The sequence below is a fragment of the Bufo gargarizans genome, chromosome 4, assembly GCF_014858855.1.
Source record: "Bufo gargarizans isolate SCDJY-AF-19 chromosome 4, ASM1485885v1, whole genome shotgun sequence".
NCBI lineage: Eukaryota > Metazoa > Chordata > Amphibia > Anura > Bufonidae > Bufo > Bufo gargarizans.
Genome location: NC_058083.1, coordinates 350150787 through 350172971, shown reverse-complemented (window position 1 = coordinate 350172971; position 22185 = coordinate 350150787). Strand labels below are relative to the sequence as shown.

The 22185-nt window shown below is 42.7% G+C and overlaps 1 protein-coding gene across 1 annotated transcript in view; it reads left to right on the top strand.

Moving 5' to 3' along the window:
* ARID4B (AT-rich interaction domain 4B) overlaps positions 1-22185 on the top strand; it is a 387064-nt gene that overhangs the window by 252250 nt on the left and 112629 nt on the right. The window contains exons 15-17 of the mRNA XM_044290640.1: positions 14484-14703; positions 17591-17733; positions 17960-18079. Of these exons, the coding sequence (XP_044146575.1) occupies positions 14484-14703; positions 17591-17733; positions 17960-18079 (483 nt within the window). The remainder of the gene's footprint in view (positions 1-14483; positions 14704-17590; positions 17734-17959; positions 18080-22185) is intronic.

Below are 22185 nucleotides of genomic sequence, written 5' to 3'. Positions count from 1 at the left end.
GCCAAGCCCTTCAAATCGGAACTGTCCCATATACAGAGAGAAAACACAGTACATACTCTTTGAATTCTATGGTTTTACAAATCAGGACATAATAAAAAAAAAAATACATCTGGTCCTTAGGTCTTAAGATTTAGATAAATACAACCTCAGGTGAACAACAAGACATGACAAACTACACCATGTCATTATTTACAGTATTTAACAAAAAGTCAGAATGCAGAAGTTGTGGCTGAAAAAATAATTACACGCTTTAATAGGAATTAAGAGGGTTAGCAGATGCTGCTATTCAAATGCCCTTGATTAACTGAGCATCAGCAAGTGTGACCAGACCACCTCTATAAGTTTTGCTCATTTGCTGGTTTGGAGCATTTAGGCATGTGTTAACTCAGAGCCAAGGAGGAAAGACATCCGCTAACCCCTCCCATCAGTCTGGGAAGTGTTAAAAAGACATTTCCAAACAATTTGAAGTCCACGAGTCTACAATGAGCAAGAATATTCACATGTGGAAAACATTCATGACAGTCTTTCCGGGAGTGGACCTCCCAGCAAATTCATTCCAAGGTCAGATCACGCAATGCTCAGAGAAATTGCAAAGTCTAAGATTCTACAAGACTTGGTTAGCATGTAAAATGTTCAGGTGTATGATATGTAACACAGTGAGAGGTTTGGTCTGGGAAAACAGGTATTTTCCTCCCAGTATGTGCTGCTGGGCTGATTTACAGCCAGGTGAGGTCAAATACCGAACCGGATTTTAAGTGCCGATACGGGTTTTGGCAGCACCTGCCTGTCCTTAAATAGGCATCTGGGCTCAGAAGCCATGTGTCTGTGCTGGGATCTGAGGCCTGTGCTGGGCTGGAGAGATGAGACCCACGTGTCAGGGGAACAGACCCCTAAAGTATTTAAGTGGAGTGAGGAGTATATCTGGGTTGCTGCTGATATTACCGCACTATATATTAACATTCCTCAGGATTTAGCCATTGTGGCTCTTAAATGATTTTTGGAGCACTATAGCGACTACACTTTGGAATTACAGGATTTTTTTATGCATGTGTGTGGATTTTCTAATGAGACATAATTTCTTTATGTCTAATAGGAAATACTATCTCCAAATGTCAGGTGTCTCAATGGGGAGACATTATTTACATTTGGAATCGGACCTCTCTGAGGGATTGGTCACTACCTGTACTTTTAGAAAAAAGACATCTAGGAACACCATTCTTATTGCCTCCTCCTGCCATCCACCGCATGTCATAAATAACATACCAAAAGGGGAAATGATCAGAGCAAGACGCAATTGCTCTACAAAGGGGTTGTTCTCAATAGAAACAGAGATCATTACACACAGACTTCTCAGTAGAGGCTTTACACTTCAAAATATTAATAAAGGCATCGAGTTTGCCAGATTAAAAAATAGGGAGTCTTTGATCTTTCTTTGACTATGAAAAAATCCTATAGATGTCAAAAAAGTGAAAACTTTGCTCAGGAGGATAAAAAACCTACTGCTTGTATTACTAATTACAGTAAAGAATATCCACACATATGCAGAATTATCCAAAAACATCTCCTGTCCTCAATTATGATGAGGAATGGAGGGATGTGGTATCTGCAGGCATCAGGTGTATATCCAAAAAAGCACCCACGGTGAAAAAAAAACTTAGTCCCAGTCTGTTTACTGACACTATCCCTCAGGCATGCTCCTGGCCAAAAAACACTGGTAACTATAAATGTGGAAGCAGGAGATGTACAGTACAGACCAAAAGTTTGGACACACCTTCTCATTCAAAGAGTTTTCTTTATTTTCATGACTATGAAAATTGTAGATTCACACTGAAGGCATCAAAACTATGAATTAACGTGGAATTAATGTGGAATTATATACATAACAAAAAAGTGTGAAACAACTTAAAATATGTCATAGTCTAGGTTCTTCAAAGTAGCCGCCTTTTGCTTTGATTACTGCTTTGCACACTCTTGGCATTCTCTTGATGAGCTTAGTCACCTGAAATGGTTTTCACTTCACAGGTGTGCCCTTTCAGGTTTAATAAGTGGGATTTCTTGCCTTATAAATGGGGTTGGGACCATCAGTTGCGTTGTGGAGAAGTCAGGTGGATACACAGCTGATAGTCCTACTGAATAGACTGTTAGAATTTGTATTATGGCAAGAAAAAAGCAGCTAAGTAAAGAAAAACGAGTGGCCATCATTACTTTAAGAAATAAAGGTCAGTCAGTCCGAAAAATTGGGAAAACTTTGAAGGTGTCCCCAAGTGCAGTCACAAAAACCATCAAGCGCTACAAAGAAACTGGCTCACATGCGGACCGCCCCAGAAAAAGGAAGACCAAGAGTCACCTCTGCTGCGGAGGATAAGTTCATCCGAGTCACCAGCCTCAGAAATCGCAGGTTAATAGCAGCTCAGATTAGAGACCAGGTCAATGCCACACAGAGTTCTAGCAGCAGACACATCTCTAGAACAACTGTTAAGAGGAGACTGTGTGAATCAGGCCTTCATGGTAAAATATCTGCTAGGAAACCACTGCTAAGGACAGGCAACAAGCAGAAGAGACTTGTTTGGACTAAAGAACACAAGGAATGGACATTAGACCAGTGGAAATTTGTGCTTTGGTCTGATGAGTCCAAATTTGAGATCTTTGGTTCCAACCACTGTGTCTTTGTGCGACGCAAAAAAGATGAACGGATGGACTCTACATGCCTGGTTCCCACCGTGAAGCATGGAGGAGGAGGTGTGATGGTGTGGGGGTGCTTTGCTGGTGACACTGTTGGGGATTTATTCACAATTGAAGGCATACTGAACTAGCATGGCTACCACAGCATCTTGCAGCGGCATGCTATTCCATCCGGTTTGCGTTTAGTTGGACCATCATTTATTTTTCAACAGGACAATGACCCCAAACACACCTCCAGGCTCTGTAAGGGCTATTTGACCATGAAGGAGAGTGATGGGGTGCTGCGCCAGATGACCTGGCCTCCACATTCACCGGACCTGAACCCAATCGAGATGGTTTGGGGTGAGCTGGACCGCAGAGTGAAGGCAAAAGGGCCAACAAGTGCTATGCATCCCTGGGAACTCAAGACTGTTGGAAGACCATTTCAGGTGACTACCTCTTGAAGCTCATCAAGAGAATGCCAAGAGTGTGCAAAGCAGTAATCAAAGCAAAAGGTGGCTACTTTGAAGAACCTAGAATATGACATATTTTCAGTTGTTTCACACTTTTTTGTTATGTATATAATTCCACATGTGTTAATTTATAGTTTTAATGCCTTCAGTGTGAATCTACAATTTTCATAGTTATGAAAATGAAGAAAACTCTTTGAATGAGAAGGTGTGTCCAAACTTTTGGTCTGTACTGTATATGCTGCCAATATATGTGCGTTACTAAGGAGGTTACATCCACAGTGAATAATAACAGACGCACTTTAAAACGATATATTAATTGTAACACAGAATTTGTTGTGTATGTTATCACATGTAAAATATGTAAACTTCAGTATGTTGGATGCAGTATAAAAGAGTTGAAAATACGTATTAGAAAACACCTTAGTGACATCCCTTATTTTCAGACTCGTAATGTAACGGCAGCGACTTTCCACTTCGCCACTGTTCACAAGGGTGGCGCATCTGTGTTTTGTACAAAGGAGATTGAAGTGGTGTCACTGCCTATGAGAGGAGAGGACCACAGACAAAAACTCCTTTGCAGGAAAACCTTTTGGATGTTTTCACTTGATGCCTGCCTGCCAAAAGGATTAAATAGAATACATGATCTTACTCTGCAATATAATTAAGATGTTCTTATTTTGTATATGTGTGCACCACCTGTGATGCTGGATCTCCTCCCCTGGGTCACTGAATGGTTTTCATTCTAGGTTCCAGGTGCGGACACTTTGCTAATTAGAAGAGGTTGGACCCTGTACTGTATAAAAGGAATCGTTTTAATACATTTGTTATGTCTTGATGAAGGGCTGGATTTTGTAGCCCGAAACGCGTCACTTTAATGTAATTTTCCTGTGACTTTGGTGGATTTTATATGATGAGCCAATAAAGAACCTTTTTTATTCTATAAGAAGCTGGATTCCCTTTTTCCATAAAATGTTCAGGTGTATGATATGTGACACAGTGAGAGGTTTGGTCTGGGAAAACAGGTATTTTCCTCCCAGTATGTGTTGCTGGGCTGACTTACAGCCAGGTGAGGTCAAATACCGGACTGGATTTTAAGTGCCGATCCGGGTTTTGGCAGCACCTGGCTGTCCTTAAGTAGGGATCTGGGATCTGAGGCCTGTGCTGGAGAGATGAGACCCATGTGTCAGGGGACCAGGCCCCTAAAGCCTGTATTTGGACTTTCTGAGGCAGAACTGCCACCAAGGTGACTTTTTGTTATATTAACTTGCCATTGGGTGTGAAGTAACACGAACACTGCAAAAGTGACGTTTTGTTTTGGGCACCATGTGTAAATAAACACTGAAGTTTAAATTTTGCTTCTGTACTGCACTCGCTTATCCTAACTATCAGAGCGAATCCCCAGAATTTGTGGAGAATGCGGGCAAGCGCAGAGAGGCAGGCTTAAGCGCCGAATTGTTGTTTTTAGTTTTTTTTTCTGCCTGGCACGGTCGTATTTATTGCATTAAACCCGCTAAATTTCAACCCATGACCCTTGGCAAAATGGAGGCAGTAATGAAGGCCCTCGTGGAGGCTAACAGGCAGCAGCAAGAAACAAACCAGCAGCTGCTACAACACGTGATGGCTTTGCAGAAAGCAGGAGCAACCCTGCGTGCCCGTGATGCCCAGAAAACGTGCGGCGATCCCCAAGATGACACCTGCAAATGACGTTGAAACCTACCTGGCGATGTACGAGAAGGTGGCCACAAGGGAGAAGATACCCCGAGACCAGTGGGATGAGGTCCTGCCATCCGATTCCCAGCAGGTCTATTTCGACTTGCCGGACGATCAAGCGGCAGACTACCAGAAAGTCAAGGGTAAGATTCTGGCAAGACTGGGGGTGAATGTGTTGGTCCGGGCCCAGCGGGTGCATCATTGGGGGTTCAACCCGGCTGAGCCTGTAAGACCCCAGTATTGTAACTTACTTCACCTCTTTCAAAAATGGCTACAGCCTGACTTGCTGAGTCCCACTGCTATGCTGGATCGTCTGTTACCCTCTCCAGCACTGGATCGGTCAGGTGTCTCCTGGCAATGCCCTTGAGATGGTGGACCTAGTGGAATGCTATGAAGCTATCAGGAATCTAAAGGAGGGTTCTGTCGAGAGGGGGTTGGTAAACCCCGGAAATCTCTACCCCAGGCCCTGAGATTTGAGCCGATAAAACCTGGCTCCGATAGTCTGCTGGCGGTGTCAGAAACCTGTCCATGTAAGGGCTGACTGTCCCCATCGGGTTGAGCCCATGGACACTAACTATGGCTACCGTCAGTCGCTATATGTCAGGAGGCTGTGCAACAGGTACCCCAGAGTCTCTAGATCACTTGTGCCAGGTGGAAGTGGGAGACCCTCCACCACACTCCGGCAGAGGCTCTGCTGGACTCAGGGAAACTGGTGACCTTAGTAATGGCTAGCCTGGTGCGGTCCACTGAGTGTACTGGCCGGAAGGTTGGGTGATGTGCATCCACGGAGACTTAAGACTATCCCACCGCATTGGTGTCTCTAACCACATTTGATTGTAGATGGACCCACGAGGTGGCTGTCGCCACAAATCTACATTATGAACACATAATAGGGAGAGACTTCCCGGGCTTCCTGGCACTGTGGCCTGCTATGAGAATTACCGATACCCATGAGACAGGGGTAACCCCAGCAGAGTGGCCTTGCTCAGGGGCGAGACCACAACACGGGGACCCGAGACCGAAGGGCCGGCGGTAGGGGAGACCGCCACTTTGGTGAATGAGGGGGAGACAACCCTGCTGAGTGTGATGGTGGGAGACGTGAATGACTTGCCGCCGAGTCCTGAATTTGGAGACCTCAGTGTCTCCGGGGATAATTTTGGTACGATCCAACCCTATCCCAAGCCTGGGAGAATGTGTTACTAGTAGATGGTGAACCACAACAACCTGGGGCCGAGTCTGTGTTTCCCTTTTCTGTGGTTCATCAGGGTATGCTGTATTGTTTAAATCAACTACGGGGTGAGCATATTGAACAGTTGGTGGTCCCCAAGGCTTATCACAAACTCATCTTGGATATAGCCCACAACCACGTTCTCGGGGGTCACCTGGGGTTGCAAAAAACAGAGTCGTATATTACAGTGGTTTTACTGGCCTAGCATATTCAGAGAGGTAGAAGAGTTTTGTATATCTTGCCCGACCTGCAAGAAAACTAGCCCCCAGGCAATTTTCATAGTCCCCTAGTTCCTCTCCCAATTATTGAGGTACCATTTGACAGACTAGCTATGAATCACATAGGCTCCATACCGAAGTCCAGTTAAAACCATACCGGGTACCCGAGGCTCGGCAACAAGCCATCTCACAGGAAGTGCAGTTAATGCTGCAACTAGATGTCATTGAGGAGTCTAAAAGTGAGTTGGCCAGTCCTATAGTCCTAATACCCAAGCCAGATGTGAAGTTACGGTTCTGTAACGATTTTCGTAAACTGAACGAGATTTCCAAATTCGATGCTTATCCCATGCCCCAGGTGGATGAGCTTATCGAGTGGTTAGGACAAGTGGTTGGACCTCACAAAAGGGTTCTGGCAGGTGCCCTTAACGCAGGCTGCCAAGGAGGAAACTGCCTTCATCACACCTGAGGGGCTGTATCAGTACAAGGTGCTACCCTTTGGTCTGCATGGTGCCCCCGCCACTTTTCAACGGCTTATGGACATTGTGCTGTGTCCACATCGTCAGTACGCTTCGGCCTAACTGGACGATATTGTCATCCACAGCACCGACTGGAAAAATCACCTACCCAAAGTCCAGGCTGTAGTGGACTCCCTTCGGAAGGCGGGACTAACCGTTAACCTAAAAAAATGTGCAATAGGGTTAGAGGAGACTAAGTACTTGGGGTATGTCATTGGGAGCGGAGTCATCAAACCCTAAGTGAACAAAATAGAGGCAATGCGAAATTGTCCCGACCTGTCACCACTAGGCAAGTAAAGTCACTCCTGGAAATGGTGGACTATTACATGAGGTTTGATTCCCCACTTTGCAACCGTGGCCGAGCCATTGACAGTGCTCTTGAAGGGACACAAGTGAATGATGGTTCGCTGGGATGATCGGGCGGAAGAGGCTTTCTCCGCTTTGAAGTCGGCCCTGTGCGAGTCCCCGGTTTTGGAGACGCCAAAAGGGAGTTTATTGTACAGACCGATGCCGCCTATGCAAATAGGCAACATAATCCTCTTAGAGACATCACTAAATAATTTTTTACCGTAAAACCATTTCCCAACCTCTCTAATCTCCATCTCAGCATTTGGGACACGACTTGACCCATTGATCGGTAGCACCACAATAGAAACAAAGTCCCTGGCGTATTCTGAGTGTTCTTTGCTCAACAGACAGAGAGGTGGCACCAAGCTTCATAGATTATTCCAGGTCATACAGTCAGGTCCATAAATATTGGAACATTGACACAATTCTACATTTTTGGGCTTTATACACCACCAAAATGGATTTTAAATGAAACAAACAAGATGTGCTTTAACTGCAGACTGCCAGCTTTAATTTGAGGGTTTTTACATCCAAATCAGGTGAACAGTGTAGGAATTACAACAGTTTGCATATGTGCCTCCCACTTGTTAAGGAACCAAATGAATGGGACAATTGGCTCCTCAGCTGTTCCATGGCCAGGTGTGTGTTGTTCCCTCATTATCCCAATTACAATGAGCAGATAAAAGGTCCAGAGTTCATTTCAAGTGTGCTATTTGCATTTGGAATCTGTTGCTGTCAACTCTCAAGATGAGATCCAAAGAGCTGTCACGATCAGTGAAGCAAGCCATCATTAGGCTGAAAAAACAAACCCATCAGAGAGATAGCAAAAACATTAGGCGTGGCCAAAACAACTGTTTGGAACATTCTTAAAAAGAAGGAACGCACCAGTGAGCTCAGCGACACCAAAAAACCCTGGAAGACCACGGAAAACAACTGTGGTGGATGACCGAATAATTCTTTCCCTTGTGAAGAAAACACCCTTCACAACAGTTGGCCAGATCAAGAACACTCTCCAGGAGGTAGGTGTATGTGTGTCAAAGTCAACAATCAAGAGAAGACTTCACCAGAGTGAATACAGAGGGTTCACCACAAGATGTATACCATTGGTGAGCCTCAAAAACAGGAAGGCCAGATTAGAGTTTGCCAAACGACATCTAAAAAAGCCTTCACAGTTCTGGAACAACATCCTATGGACAGATGAGACCAAGAGTATTGAGAAGAAAAGGAACTGCTCATGATCCTAAGCATACCACCTCATCAGTGAAGCATGGTGGTGGTAGTGTCATTGTGTGGGCATGTATGGCTGCCAATGGAACTGGTTCTCTTGTATTTATTGATGATGTGACTGCTGACAAAAGCAGCAGGATGAATTCTGAAGTGTTTCTAGCAATATTATATGCTCATATTCAGCCAAATTCTTCAGAACTCATTGGACGGCGATTCACGGTGCAGATGGACAATGACCCAAAGCATACTTGATTTGATTTATGATTATTATTCTGTCCCATTACTTTTGGTTCCTTAACAAGTGGGAGGCACATATGCAAACTGTTGTAATTCCTACAGCGTTCACCTGATTTGGATGTAAATGCCCTCAAATTAGAGCTGACAGTCTGCAGTTAAAGCACGTCTTGTTAATTTCATTTGAAATCCATTGTGGTGGTGTATAAAGCCCAAAAAAATAGAATTGTGTCAATGTCCAAATATTTATGGAGCTGACTGTATATCAGTACAGGGGGAGTAGGGACCCGATCTGGAAGATAACTTGGACCCTGCAAAACCACATGTTCCCTATTTTGTTCTGTAAGCTGAAAATCCAAACGTACTACAAGCATAACAGTCTAATCTAAAGAGTCGGGGGTAGGATAGTAACAAGTAAATCTTTTAAGGCCTCAGAAAGACACCGGGTGAAATTGACACCTTTACGCAGGGTCAATCCATCCAGAAGCAATACACCACTTCCTAAACTCTGCACAATATACCCCCACAGGCCGACTGTTTTAAACTGACCAGCTTACTTTAAGCATATGATGCTTTGTCCAGTTGATCATACAAACCGGAGCGGAAAATAAATTGTCAACCAAGGAAAAACAGGGGAATCAGAGGGAAGAGAGAATATCCACTCCTGGGGGTCTCCCTGTAACAAAGTAACATAGTCTATAAGGCAAAAAAAAAGACATCTGTCCATCTAGTTCAGCCTGTTATCCTGCAAGTTGATCCAGTGGAAGACAAAAAATAAAACTGTGAGGTAGAAGTCAATTTTTCCCACTTTAGGGGGATAAACAAATCCCTTGCCGACTCCAATCAGGCAATCAGAATAACTCCCTAGATCAATTATCCATCTCTAGTAACTATGACCTGTAATATAATTACACTCCAGAAATGCATCCAGGCCCCTCTTGAACTATTTTAGTGACCTCACCATCACCACCTCCTCAGGCAGAGAATTCCATAGTCTAACTGCTCTTACCGTAAAGAATCCTCTTCTATGTACAAACCTTATTTCCCCCAGACACAGAGGATGTCCCCTCATCACAGACACAATCCTGGGGATAAATAGGTGATGGGAGAGATCTCTGTACTGACCCCTGATATATTTATACATAGTTATTAGTTCTCCGCTCAGTCATCTTTTTCCTAAAGTGAATAACCCTAATTTTGATGATTTTTCTGGGTACTGTAGTCCACCCATTCCAGTTATTACTTTAGTTGACCTCCTGGGAACCCTCTCCAGCTCTGCCATGTCTGTACCTTATGTGGGGGCTGACTAGTGATTTGTAAAGTGGCAGGACTATGTTCTCATCATGGTTATCTGTGCCCCTTTTGCTTAGTTTGCTGTTCACAAAAATTCCTAGGTCCTTTTCCATGTCAGTGTTACCCAGTGTTTTACCATTTAGTATGTACCGGTGACTTGCATTATTCTTCCCATGTGCATAACCTTAGATTGGTCAGTGTTAAAGAATAACTGTCACATTTAGACCCCAATTTCAATTTTCATATATGTGGTTACTAAGAACATGATATTCCAGAATCAGTTACTATTAGACTGACTTACCCCATATTTAATAAGATTCAGCCCTTAGCAACCAGTCTGCATAAAATTTCAATTTCGCTATTCAGTTAAGATGGCCGCCACTGCCCTCACCCTGAGGCTAATCCCGCCTACCCTCACTACCCACAATGCATTGAGCTCCTCACATGCACTAGCCAGTAACAATAGCCCCCCAAAAGTGTCAGTAACCAGAGCTCTCACCCCTAAAGGGTTAAATCTCCTGCAGCACAAAGGGGTCCACTTACCACATGTTGCTTTCATTTATACACTGAGCAGATGGCAGATCTCCCTTCTCTGGTCTGCGCTGCTACAACTCTACTTCTCCAGCTCTGCTGAGTGAGGGAGCGTCTGCAAGCGCAGGGACAGGGAGAAGTGCACATAGCCCAGGCACTGTTATCAGCTGCTGGGGAGGACCTGGCTTTAATCATTTACTTACAGTCCCTGGCTGTACACAGTGAAAAGTTGAAATAGGGCCACCAAGGTGATATTAATCACCACAATCCAATACTCCCCCCAAAAATATATACAGGTCCTTCTCAAAAAATTAGCATATTGTGATAAAGTTCATTATTTTCTGTAATGTACAGATAAACATTAGACTTTCATATATTTTAGATTCATTACACACCAACTGAAGTAGTTCAAGCCTTTTATTGTTTTAATATTGATGATTTTGGCATACAGCTCAGGAAAACCCAAATTTCCTATCTCAAAAAATTAGCATATTTCATCCGACCAATAAAAGAAAAGTGTTTTTAATACAAAAAAAGTCAACCTTCAAATAATTATGTTCAGTTATGCACTCAATACTTGGTCATGAATCCTTTTGCAGAAATCACTGCTTCAATGCGGCATGGCATGGAGGCAATCAGCCTGTGGCACTGCTGAGGTGTTATGGAGGCCCAGGATGCTTCGATAGCGGCCTTAAGCTCATCCAGAGTGTTGGGTCTTGCGTCTCTCAACTTTCTCTTCCCAATATCCCACAGATTCTCTGTGGGGTTCAGGTCAGGAGAGTTGGCAGGCCAATTGAGCACAGTAATACCATGGTCAGTAAACCATTTACCAGTGGTTTTGGCACTGTGAGCAGGTGCCAGGTCGTGCTGAAAAATGAAATCTTCATCTTCATAAAGCTTTTCAGCAGATGGAAGCATGAAGTGCTCCAAAATCTCCTGATAGCTAGCTGCATTGACCCTGCCCTTGATAAAACACAGTGGACCAACACCAGCAGCTGACATGGCACCCCAGACCATCACTGACTGTGGGTACTTGACACTGGACTTCAGGCATTTTGGCATTTCCCTCTCCCCAGTCTTCCTCCAGATTCTGGCACCTTGATTTCCGAATGACATGCAACAGTCCAGTGCTGCTTCTCTGTAGCCCAGGTCAGGCGCTTCTGCCGCTGTTTCTGGTTCAAAAGTGGCTTGACCTGGCGAATGCGGCACCTGTAGCCCATTTCCTGCACACGCCTGTACACGGTGGCTCTGGATGTTTCTACTCCAGACTCAGTCCACTGCTTCCGCAGGTCCCCCAAGGTCTGGAATCGGTCCTTCTCCACAATCTTCCTCAGGGTCCGGTCACCTCTTCTCGTTGTCCAGCGTTTTCTGCCACACTTTTTCCATCCCACAGACTTCCCACTGAGGTGCCTTGATACAGCACTCTGGGAACAGCCTATTCGTTCAGAAATTTCTTTCTGTGTCTTACCCTCTTGCTTGAGGGTGTCAATGATGGCCTTCTGGACAGCAGTCAGGTCGGCAGTCTTACCCATGATTGCGGTTTTGAGTAATGAACCAGGCTGGGAGTTTTTAAAAGCCTCAGGAATCTTTTGCAGGTGTTTAGAGTTAATTAGTTGATTCAGATGATTAGGTTAATAGCTCGTTTAGAGAACCTTTTCATGATATGCTAATTTTTAGAGATAGGAATTTTGGGTTTTCATGAGCTGTATGCCAAAATCATCAATATTAAAACAATAAAAGGCTTGAACTACTTCAGTTGGTGTGTAATGAATCTAAAATATATGAAAGTCTAATATTTATCAGTACATTACAGAAAATAATGAACTTTATCACAATATGCTAATTTTTTTAGAAGGACCTGTATACGACAATTTCTCATCTGCCACTTCTCTGCCTAAGCCTCCAATCTATCCAGATCCATCTCTAGCAGTATACTCTCCTCTTCCTTGTTAATTACTTTACACAGTTTAGTGTCATCTGCAAAAATTCAAATTTACTGTGCAAGCCTCCTACAAGATCATTAATAGAGTGACAGTGACCCAATCTGAGTGTGTACCATTAATTAAATTAAAATTCCTACCCACTGTTGCTCATAACCAGAAGCAAAAGGTCTGATTCTGAAGTGACGTTTACAGCCTTCCTTAAAGGCAGAAAATAATTTTCTGTCACTCCTCAGAAGTTTAATTTTAGCTTAGACAGGGAAGCTTAGGTACTGCCCAACAACCCTTAAAGAGGACCTTTCACTAATATACAAACTCAAAACTAACTATATCTGTGGGCAGAGCGGCGCCCAGGGGTCCCCCTGCACTTACTAGTATGCCTGGGCGCCGCTCCGTTCGCCCGGTATATGCTCCGGTGTCTCAGCTCCGTCTGTTGTATTGGACTGATTTTTTTGTAGGAGGCGTGTCCCTTGCTGCAGTGCTGGCCAATCGCAGCGCACAGCTCATAGCCAGGCTAGGCCAGGCTATGAGCTGTGCGCTGCGATTGGCCAGCACTACAGCAAGGGACACGCCTCCTACAAAAAAATCAGTCCAATACAACAGACGGAGCTGAGACACCGGAGCATATACCGGGCGAACGGAGCGGCGCCCAGGCATACTAGTAAGTGCAGGGGGACCCCTGGGCGCCGCTCTGCCCACAGATATAGTTAGTTTTGAGTTTGTATATTAGTGAAAGGTCCCCTTTAAATTGTCTCCCGTTTATGTACCCTCTGGGCCAAATCCTGGACCGTCAGGAATAGACTCTCTATTTGTTCCACTAATTCATATACAGGATTCATGATATGAAACAAAGGCAGATTTAGGATGGACTGGTGAATATGTCGGGACAACACGACTACCGTCACACACAAACAGGGATAGCGAAGCCCTACAACTTCTCCGACCCGCTATCCCTACCTACTTGCACAGTCACACTAGGCAGTGACCCTACAACTGGGTGCGGCAGTCCCTATGTTAAAATATGTGCGATGACAATACACAAACAAGGAACAACAAACAGAAAAACAGTCAGAGAAAATTTGTATGGTAAAGGTTTAAATGTTGAACAAAAGTAAAAAAACGAGTCAAGAACCAGGAGATCAATACAATGCCAAATCGCCAGAAGCCAAAACATAGTCATAATACCAGTCAAGAAATCCACAAACCAGAGGAGACTTCAAATACAACAAGTGAACAGCAGGGGGAGCCACAGGACAAGAAATTCACCAGCATCTGCACATGCAGGAGCCAACCTTATATAGTGTGCCAGTCACAGCTCACACTGGTGTCCCTACAAGTCGGGTAGAGTTGCTAGCTGAGTGCCCTGATTCTCTGAAGCCCTGACGCGCCTCATGATTGGCCTGGGACTTCAATCTCAGAGCAGGCTGCACAGCTTATCTGGTTCCCCAGCAATGGGATACTGCTGCCTTATAGAGGCAGCGCCGGCCAGCGGAACCATGACAAAACAAAGCAGAGAGACACAGACAAAGAAGCTAGAGCAACTAACAGTGTTACATCTCAGGCATATGCTTTATTTACATCACTGTTGCACAGTACTTATATACAACGTCTTATGTGGTGCTTCTAAGTGATGCTGATAGAATGACAGAGTGAGAGAGAACTAGGTAACAAAATCTCCCTTCTCTATGTGGGCAGACATAATGAGCAGCTAGTCTTTACCTACCAGCTTAGGGAGAACTGAAAATTAGAAATATAGCCTGCAAAGTGGAAAATTTCTAAAAATGCCATATACAAGTGATATAATGGTCATATAGTGTTATTCATCCTGTACACATACACACGGCGGCATATTCAGCAAGGTCATCATTTAAAACTTACTTATTACTTACTAATCTATACATATAGATTTCTACTGCTTGTAATTGCAAACTTTTTATGAATGCCATGCAAAAACGCATGTGTTCCCCTTGTCTGTATCGAAATTAGCAGTGTGGTGACTGAATGTTTTTATTTGTGTCACTGTAACATTGTTGAAAATGGGTTTTCTAAATGAAACGACCACTTTGAACTCTCCTCATTCATATGCGTTGTGATTTCTTTTACAGATACCTCTATGGTTTTGAAGAGTACTGTACTTCCACTAATATTTTTTTCCACATGGATCTGCCAAGAAAAGTAGCAAAATCAAATAAAGACACTGTCATTGAAAGCAAGATTCCCCTGAAACAGGATGCCGAAAGTGTGGTAAATCTCAAAAAAGAGCCTGATGAAAAGAATGATGTTTGTAATAATACTGATAAAGTGCCATCAGAAGAAAAGGAAATTGTAAGTCATGTAATAATAACTTGTTTCATTCCATTAATCATTTGGAAATGCATTTGGTATAGCATTTTAGGGGCCAATGTAAAAGACAAGGTTAGAGTTAGATAATTGTAATCTAATCCAAAGACAGAACGTGGCATATGAAGGATTTAGATCAAGGTTACATGTAATATTTATTGAACAAAATTGTTTCTGGGATAAAAAAAATAAGGAAGGAAAAAGAAAAGGAGTAAAAAGGGGGTAATGAAGGGAACTAGGTGAACCATTCCTGGGGTGTACCTCTGGTAAAGGTAACTCCAGCAAAACTAGAGTTGCCCATTTTTGATTATTTATTAGACTTCCCATGTGGACATCCAATTAGCTAAGCAGAGATCCAAATGTGTTCCAGCTGTTGAATAATGTTTTATTGCTCTCATTAAAGGGGTTGTCCGCTTTTTCTTCTGTCCAGCATGTTTCGCAACTTGGTGACCAAGCCATTTTTTTCATTGTCACATTCATAATTATATTTTTTTCCATAGATGTAGTTTTTATATTCCATAGATGTTGTAGTTTTTAATGTTCCACATAACTGATTGATTAACTTTTATAAACTTTTTTATTAACTAATTTTGGGGGAATGATAAAAAGATCAATATCATCTTTGCCTTTTTAACTCAGTAAATTTTGCTACAGTTACTTTTTACAACATAAGTAACATGATTTACTCTCCAGGTCAGTACATTTATAGTGATACCAAATATACATATATATATATATATATATATATATATATATATAGGCAGATCATATATCCCTAAGGCCCTGTGTGAGGGCTTGATTTTGCAGGATGACTTTAGTTTAGTTTCATTGGTATAGCACCATTTCTCTGAGACCACTTATGTGCCGCGGTCACTATTGACCACGGTATCTAAGAGGTTAAACAACCGGATTAGGGCTTGTGCTGTTCTGGGCTGTTAGAGCAGGAGCTTGGCTGTCATAAGTCAGGTGAGCTACTGCTGTTCCCTGCAGGAGAGATCTGTGCAGCCTTTGGACTAGGCTGTCATAAAAAAGAATATTAGTGGTCACTAAGGAGTTAAAAATTATTGGAATTTTTTGTTTAAAAAATGCCACAAAACTCAAAGTATAAACTCACCACTAGAGTCAGAGGGCACCTGTGTTAAGCCATGTTTAAGCCTTTTGGAGAGAGTGAGGAGGAGATCTTCATACTCTTATGGAGATCTGGATGTGTCACTGGTGGCATGTAATGAGAAACCCCTTCAATACCTCCTGTCAAGTGTAGTGCACTGTGTAAGACAAGGGTGCGCAACCTGTGGCCCACAACCATTTGGTAAAACACATGTTTGTCTTGTGGCTGCTCACATGTACCAAATTTCCTTTTTACAAGATGCACCTCAGGTTTTAGAGGAGGAAAATAAGAAAAAAATAGACCCCCATATCAGATCCTGACAGACTCCCATATCAGGACCTCAGATCAACCCCCCCCCCCCAATATTAGGTCTTGCAATCCAAACCCCCCATCCGATTAGACCCCCATATCAGGACCTCAGATGAGACCACCATATCAGGAATCCAGACCTCCATTTCAGTCCCCCATATCAGACCTCCATGTCAGACTTTTTTATCAGATCTCCATGTCAGACCCCCATCAAACTTCTGTATCAGAGCTTAAAATAAATTATCTTACCTCTCCTGCCCCGCCCCTACTCTACAGGTCCACCCGTTTCTACTTCAGTCGCGCTACCCCATCTTCTCTGGGCCCATGCTGCACTCTAATTTGACTTGTGCAACGTCATGTCATAGTGCACGTACTACATTCTGATGCCGTAAACATCAGGACAGTTCTGTGTGGCTCCAGGGATGGGTGAGTATACTGCAGCGCCTAACTCCTGGATCCCGCCACCTACTGCATACTAGTGAGCACTTCCATAATGAAGTGCATCACTTTATAAGATACTGATTTTCCCCCCTCTTTTGGAAGAAAAAGTGTGTCTTATGAAGTGAAAAATACAGTATTTTTCATGTATTTTCTCATTGGATGGCAGCCCTGGAAATGTAACCAGACATACTGTATGTGATATATATTGTATGTCTGAAATGCCATACAGTATTTCAGTTGGTAATACCCCTTTAAAGGGGTTGTCCCATCTAGCAATTTCATACTCACCTTCTGCGAGCTGCGCTGTTCACTTCCTGGTTTCCGGCTTGTGAGGCTGGGCAGCCTTAGTGAGCTTGATTGAAGGCTGGTCCTGGCCGGGCAGCGCATCACTGTCTTGAACGTGCATGCCACCGCGCATGTGCCAAGGTGACTTCTTCCTGGCCAGTATAGTACAGAGCCGTGCAATGGTGACTTCTTCCTGGCTGAGTATAATACTTAATAAGTTAAATCTGACCAAGTGGCCCTAACCAGAAAAGGTTATGTACCCTTGGTGTAAGAGAAGATGGTCTGCCTCTCAGCAATGACGCCTCAATATCTACTAGATTATTATTTTTGTTTTACGGTGAACTTTTGAAGTGGATCTAAGGAAGATCTCAGTTCTAAGGAAATTCAAAGTTCTGCATTAACATGCCCTTTAATTCTTCATTTTCTTTTCTTCTCTCTGTTCTCATTTATTTCGGGTACTTTTTATTTTCCCTTAGTTCTAGTTAATTTCTTCATGCACAGTGTTTGCCTTGCGGGTCATGTATGCTATGTTTTATATTGATTCACTATATAGGCCTGCTTTTCATTTTTTTCAGCTACATATATTGCTTACTTACATTGTGTCTCAAACTTGTGGCCTTTTTTGCGATGATTGATGCATTATCTCTTTATACTATTAACATAAAATACACTTTATAATAAAATCAGGGACATTCAGCGTTCTTAACTATTTTTATGTTTTTGCTCTAGGTTAAAAACATAGATGATCCATGTTACAAAGAAATAGATGAAAAGGGAAAAGATGAGTTATCTGCAGATGAACAAATCAGTATACCAGAAGGTGAAATGCATCAAAATAAAGAGATGGACTACAGTGCTAAGAAAATAGAAGAGTAAGATCTTTATTTTGTAAAACTAAATGGCCCCAACTAATTTATACCACTTTATGTCATCATTAGGATAATATGAAACATAAGTATGCTATTGTCATTTATAGTATGTGAAAAGTCCCTAGGTAACTAGGTAATCCTATTAGTCTTCCCAGTGTATTAAATACATTTGAAAATTTGTCCTGAAAATATCTGACAACATGCTTAAATAATTTTTTTCAAACATTAGAACTGCTTTGCTTGAAAAGAAGGATGAAATAAAGGAGAGTAATATTGAGATCAAAGTAGAAGATAATGACAAGAAAGAAGGGCTTGACATTTATTCAGCTGACCTCAAAGGACACATGCGGTATGATTCAGGAGAATAATAGAAGAATATTTAATGTTTTGAAGTATGATGTAAATGTTTATTCTATTAAACTAGCTGATCAGCCGTTCGGTGTAGCTTCTTGATTGGAAGTTGGAGCTGGAGCTACACTGCACAATCAACATTATAGTGGACAGTGCTTTGTAGCTCCGGTGCTGCTCCCATTGAGGACTGTGCCGCACTGACAAGCGCTGTTCACTACAATGTTGACAGTTCTCTGTAGCTCTGGCACAGACTTTTGGCAATGAAGCTACATAGAACAGCTGATCATCTTATCCTAAAGACAAGCCATCACTTAATTATTTTTATTTATTTAATTTACTCACTTATATAGCACTGACATATTACACAGCGCTTTACAGACATTAGCATCATGCTGTCCCTAATGGGGATCACAGGCAAGTTTCCTATTCGAATGTCTTTGGAGTATGGGTGGAAACTGGAGTACCTGGAGGAAACCCACACAAACACGGGCAGAACATAAAAAACTCCATGTAGATGGTTTCCTTGGTCAGATTCGAACTTAAAGAATAATTCCCACCAAAAATGTTATTCTCTGACCTGTTAGAAAGGTACATGAAGTTACATAGTTGATACAGTTGACAAAAGACATAAGTCCATCAAGTTCAACCAAGGGATAGGTGGGGACGCGAATCCCAGAAGGAAGTGAGACTCAGATTTCTACACGTTAATGTTGTTTACTTTTAAGAATTAATCTAAACCCTTTTTAAAACTGTCCACTTTTCTTGCTGTGACCACGTCCTGAGGAAGTCTATTCCACAGATTCACATTTCTTACAGTAAAAAAGCTTTGACGCTTCTGGAGACTGAACTTTTTCTTCTCTAGTCGGAAGCAGTGTCCCCTTGTCTTTTGAGGGCATTTTACATGGAACAGTTTATCACTGTATTTTTTTGTATGGCCCATTTACATATTTGTATAGGTTAATCATGCCCCCCCCCCCCACCCACCCCCCTTAGACATCTCTTCTCAAGACTAAATAAATTAAATTCTTTTAATCTTTCTTCATAACTAAGACCCCCATGCCCCTTATCAGTTTAGTTGCTCTCCTCTGTACTTTTTCCAGCTGTAGTGCGTCCTTTCTATGGACTGGTGCCCAGAACTGAACTGCATATTCCAGATGAGGCTGCACCAACGCTTTGTAAAGTGGTAATATTACATCCCTGCCCCGTGAGTCCATGCCTTGTTTAATGCATGACAATATCCTGGTGGCCTTAGAAACAGCTGATTGACATTGTGTACTATAATTTAATCTACCATCCACAAGGACTCCCAAATCCTTTTCTATAAGTGACTCTCCCAGTATTACATCACCTAGGACATATGAAGAACAGAGATGATCACTAACAAGATGCATAACTTTACATTTATCCACATTGAACCTCATTTGCCAAGTTGATGCCCAATCACTCAGAGTGTTCAAGCCAGCTTGTAGTTTGTGGATATCGTCCATAGACTGTACAGTACTACATAGCTTGGTGTCATCTGCAAAAATAGAAATGGGGCTATTAATCTTGTCCTCTATATCATTAATAAATAAAGTAAATAATAAAGGGCCCAGCACTGAACCTTGGGGTACACCACTTATAACCCGGGACCATTCTGAATAGGAATCATTGACCACAACTCTCTGGACACGGTCCTTCAGCCAGTTTTCAATCCAATTACAAACTGTACTTTCCAAGCCTATAGACCTTACTTTACCTATTAAATGTCTATGAAGGACAGTATCTAAAGCCTTTGCAAAATTCAGAAACACTACATCCACAGCCGCCCCTCTGTCCAGGCTTCTACTCACCTCTTCAAAAAACCAAATCAGGTTAGTCTGATAACTTCTGTCTTTGATAAACCCATGTTGGTTATCACTTATAATATTATTTACAGTCACATACTACTGTATATAGTCCTTCAAACATTTTTCCCATAACAGAAGTTAAACTAACTGGTCTATAATTACCTGTGAAGGACCTATGAATATGGGCATCACATTTGCCTTCCGCCAATCACTTGGCATTGAACCAGTACTTAGAGAATCTTTAAAAATTATAAACAGGCACAGCTATGACTATGACTTAGCTCTTTAAGCACTCTATAGTTTAATCCATCTGGACCCGGAGCCTTGTTCACATTTAACTTATTTCACTTATCTTAGACCATATCTACAGTTAGCCAATTGAGTATATTACTGGATGTACTAACAGCCCCGCACCACAGATATCAGCTCCTTTCTCTTCTTTTGTATAAACAGAGCTATTTAGTAACTCTACCTTTTCCTTATCTTCAGTGATGTAATCTGTAGTGAATGTGATCTTCTTACCAGTGGCTGTATTTGTGAGTTATCCCCTCCCTTCTGCTTCTCAGCTGTGTAATGTGATCAGAAATCAAAGTTTCCAAATAAGGCTACTTTCACACTCGCGTTTTGTGCGGATTCGTCATGGACAGAGTTGATCAGATAATACAACTGTCTGCATCCATTCAGAACTTATCCGTTTGTATTTAACATAGCCAAGATCCGTCTTGAACACCATTGAAAGTCAATGGAGGACGGATCAGTTTTCTATTGTGCCAGACTGTGTCAGTGAAAACTGATCCGTCCCCATTGACTTACATTCTGTGCCAGGACAGATCCATTTGGCTCAGTTTCATCAGACGGACACCAAAACACTGCAAGCAGCGTTTTGGTGTTCGTCTCCAGAGCGGAATGGAGACTGAACTGATGCATTCTAAGCGGATCCTTCTCCATTCAGAATGCAAACTGATCTGTTTTGGACCGCTTGTGAGAGCCCTGAACGGATCTCACAAACAAAAAGCCAAAATGCGAGTGTGAAAATAGACTTACACAGCATCTTTTGTGTGGAGAGGAAGTCAGTTTCTCTATGTATTCCTATGGGAGCCTCAATGTCAGTCCCGTAGGAATGAAGAGAGAAGTAACTCACTTCCTGCCTTGTGTCAGTTGGAGATCCGAGAGTTGGTCACGACAAAGCTAAAAATTACATGGGAGGGGATAGCTCACAAATACAGTCACTGATGAGAAGATTACATTCACTACAGATTGTCATGTACCTTTCTAGCAGGTCAGAGAATAATATTTTTTGTGGGGGTTCTTTTTTAAGGCTGGACAAACCCTTTAATGATCTAAACACAAATGCAATTGCAGTCTGCAAACCAGCACTCTGCCCTGCCTTTATGCTGGATGTTGAATAAGGCATTGGTGTACATTTTGGCCAAAGCGTAATAAGCCACTCACCACGTCAAGGTCGCCTTCATGAGTGGTCTCTAACACTAGTTCCTACCTGTTATGGGCCATGACAGCCACACAAAGTCCAGGGAGTGTAGATACAGCATGCACGCCAAGCACACTCTGCTTTTAACCCAGTCCGGTGCCATTACAGCTTTTATCTGATCCAGGGATGCAAGTACCAGCATGCATGCTGAGCCCACTATATACTTCTTCTGGAGCCAAATGGCTACTGGTAGGTGCTATATAAGCAGACTCAGTTTTATACTGACTTTAAAGCCAGCCTCCAGGGCAGATTAACTGGTCAGGCGTGCATGACTGTATGGAGATCGCCACACCTCCAATATATACTACAAAGAAAAAATATGGGGGATTCAGCCCGCACAACCCTATGCAGGTGCACATTGCTATGGCGAAATACACATACAAACGCAAAAACACAAATGCAATCGCACTCTGCAAACCAGCACTCTGCCCTGTCTCTATGCTGGGTGTTGAATAAGGCATTGGTGTACATTTTGGCCAAAGCGTAATAAGCCACTCACCACGTCAAGGTCACCTTCATGAGTGGTCCCTAACACTAGTTCCTACCTGTTATGGGCCATGACAGCCGCACAAGGGAGCGCAGGTACAGCATGCACGCCAAGCACACTCTGCTTTTAACCCCGTCTGGTGCCATTACAGCTTTCATCGGATCCAGAGATGCAAGTACCAACATGCATGCTAAGCACTCTATATACTTCTCCTGGAGCCAAATGGCTACTGATAGGTGCTATATAAGCAGACTCAGTTATATACTGACTTTAAAACCAGGGCTGACCTCCCCCCCCCC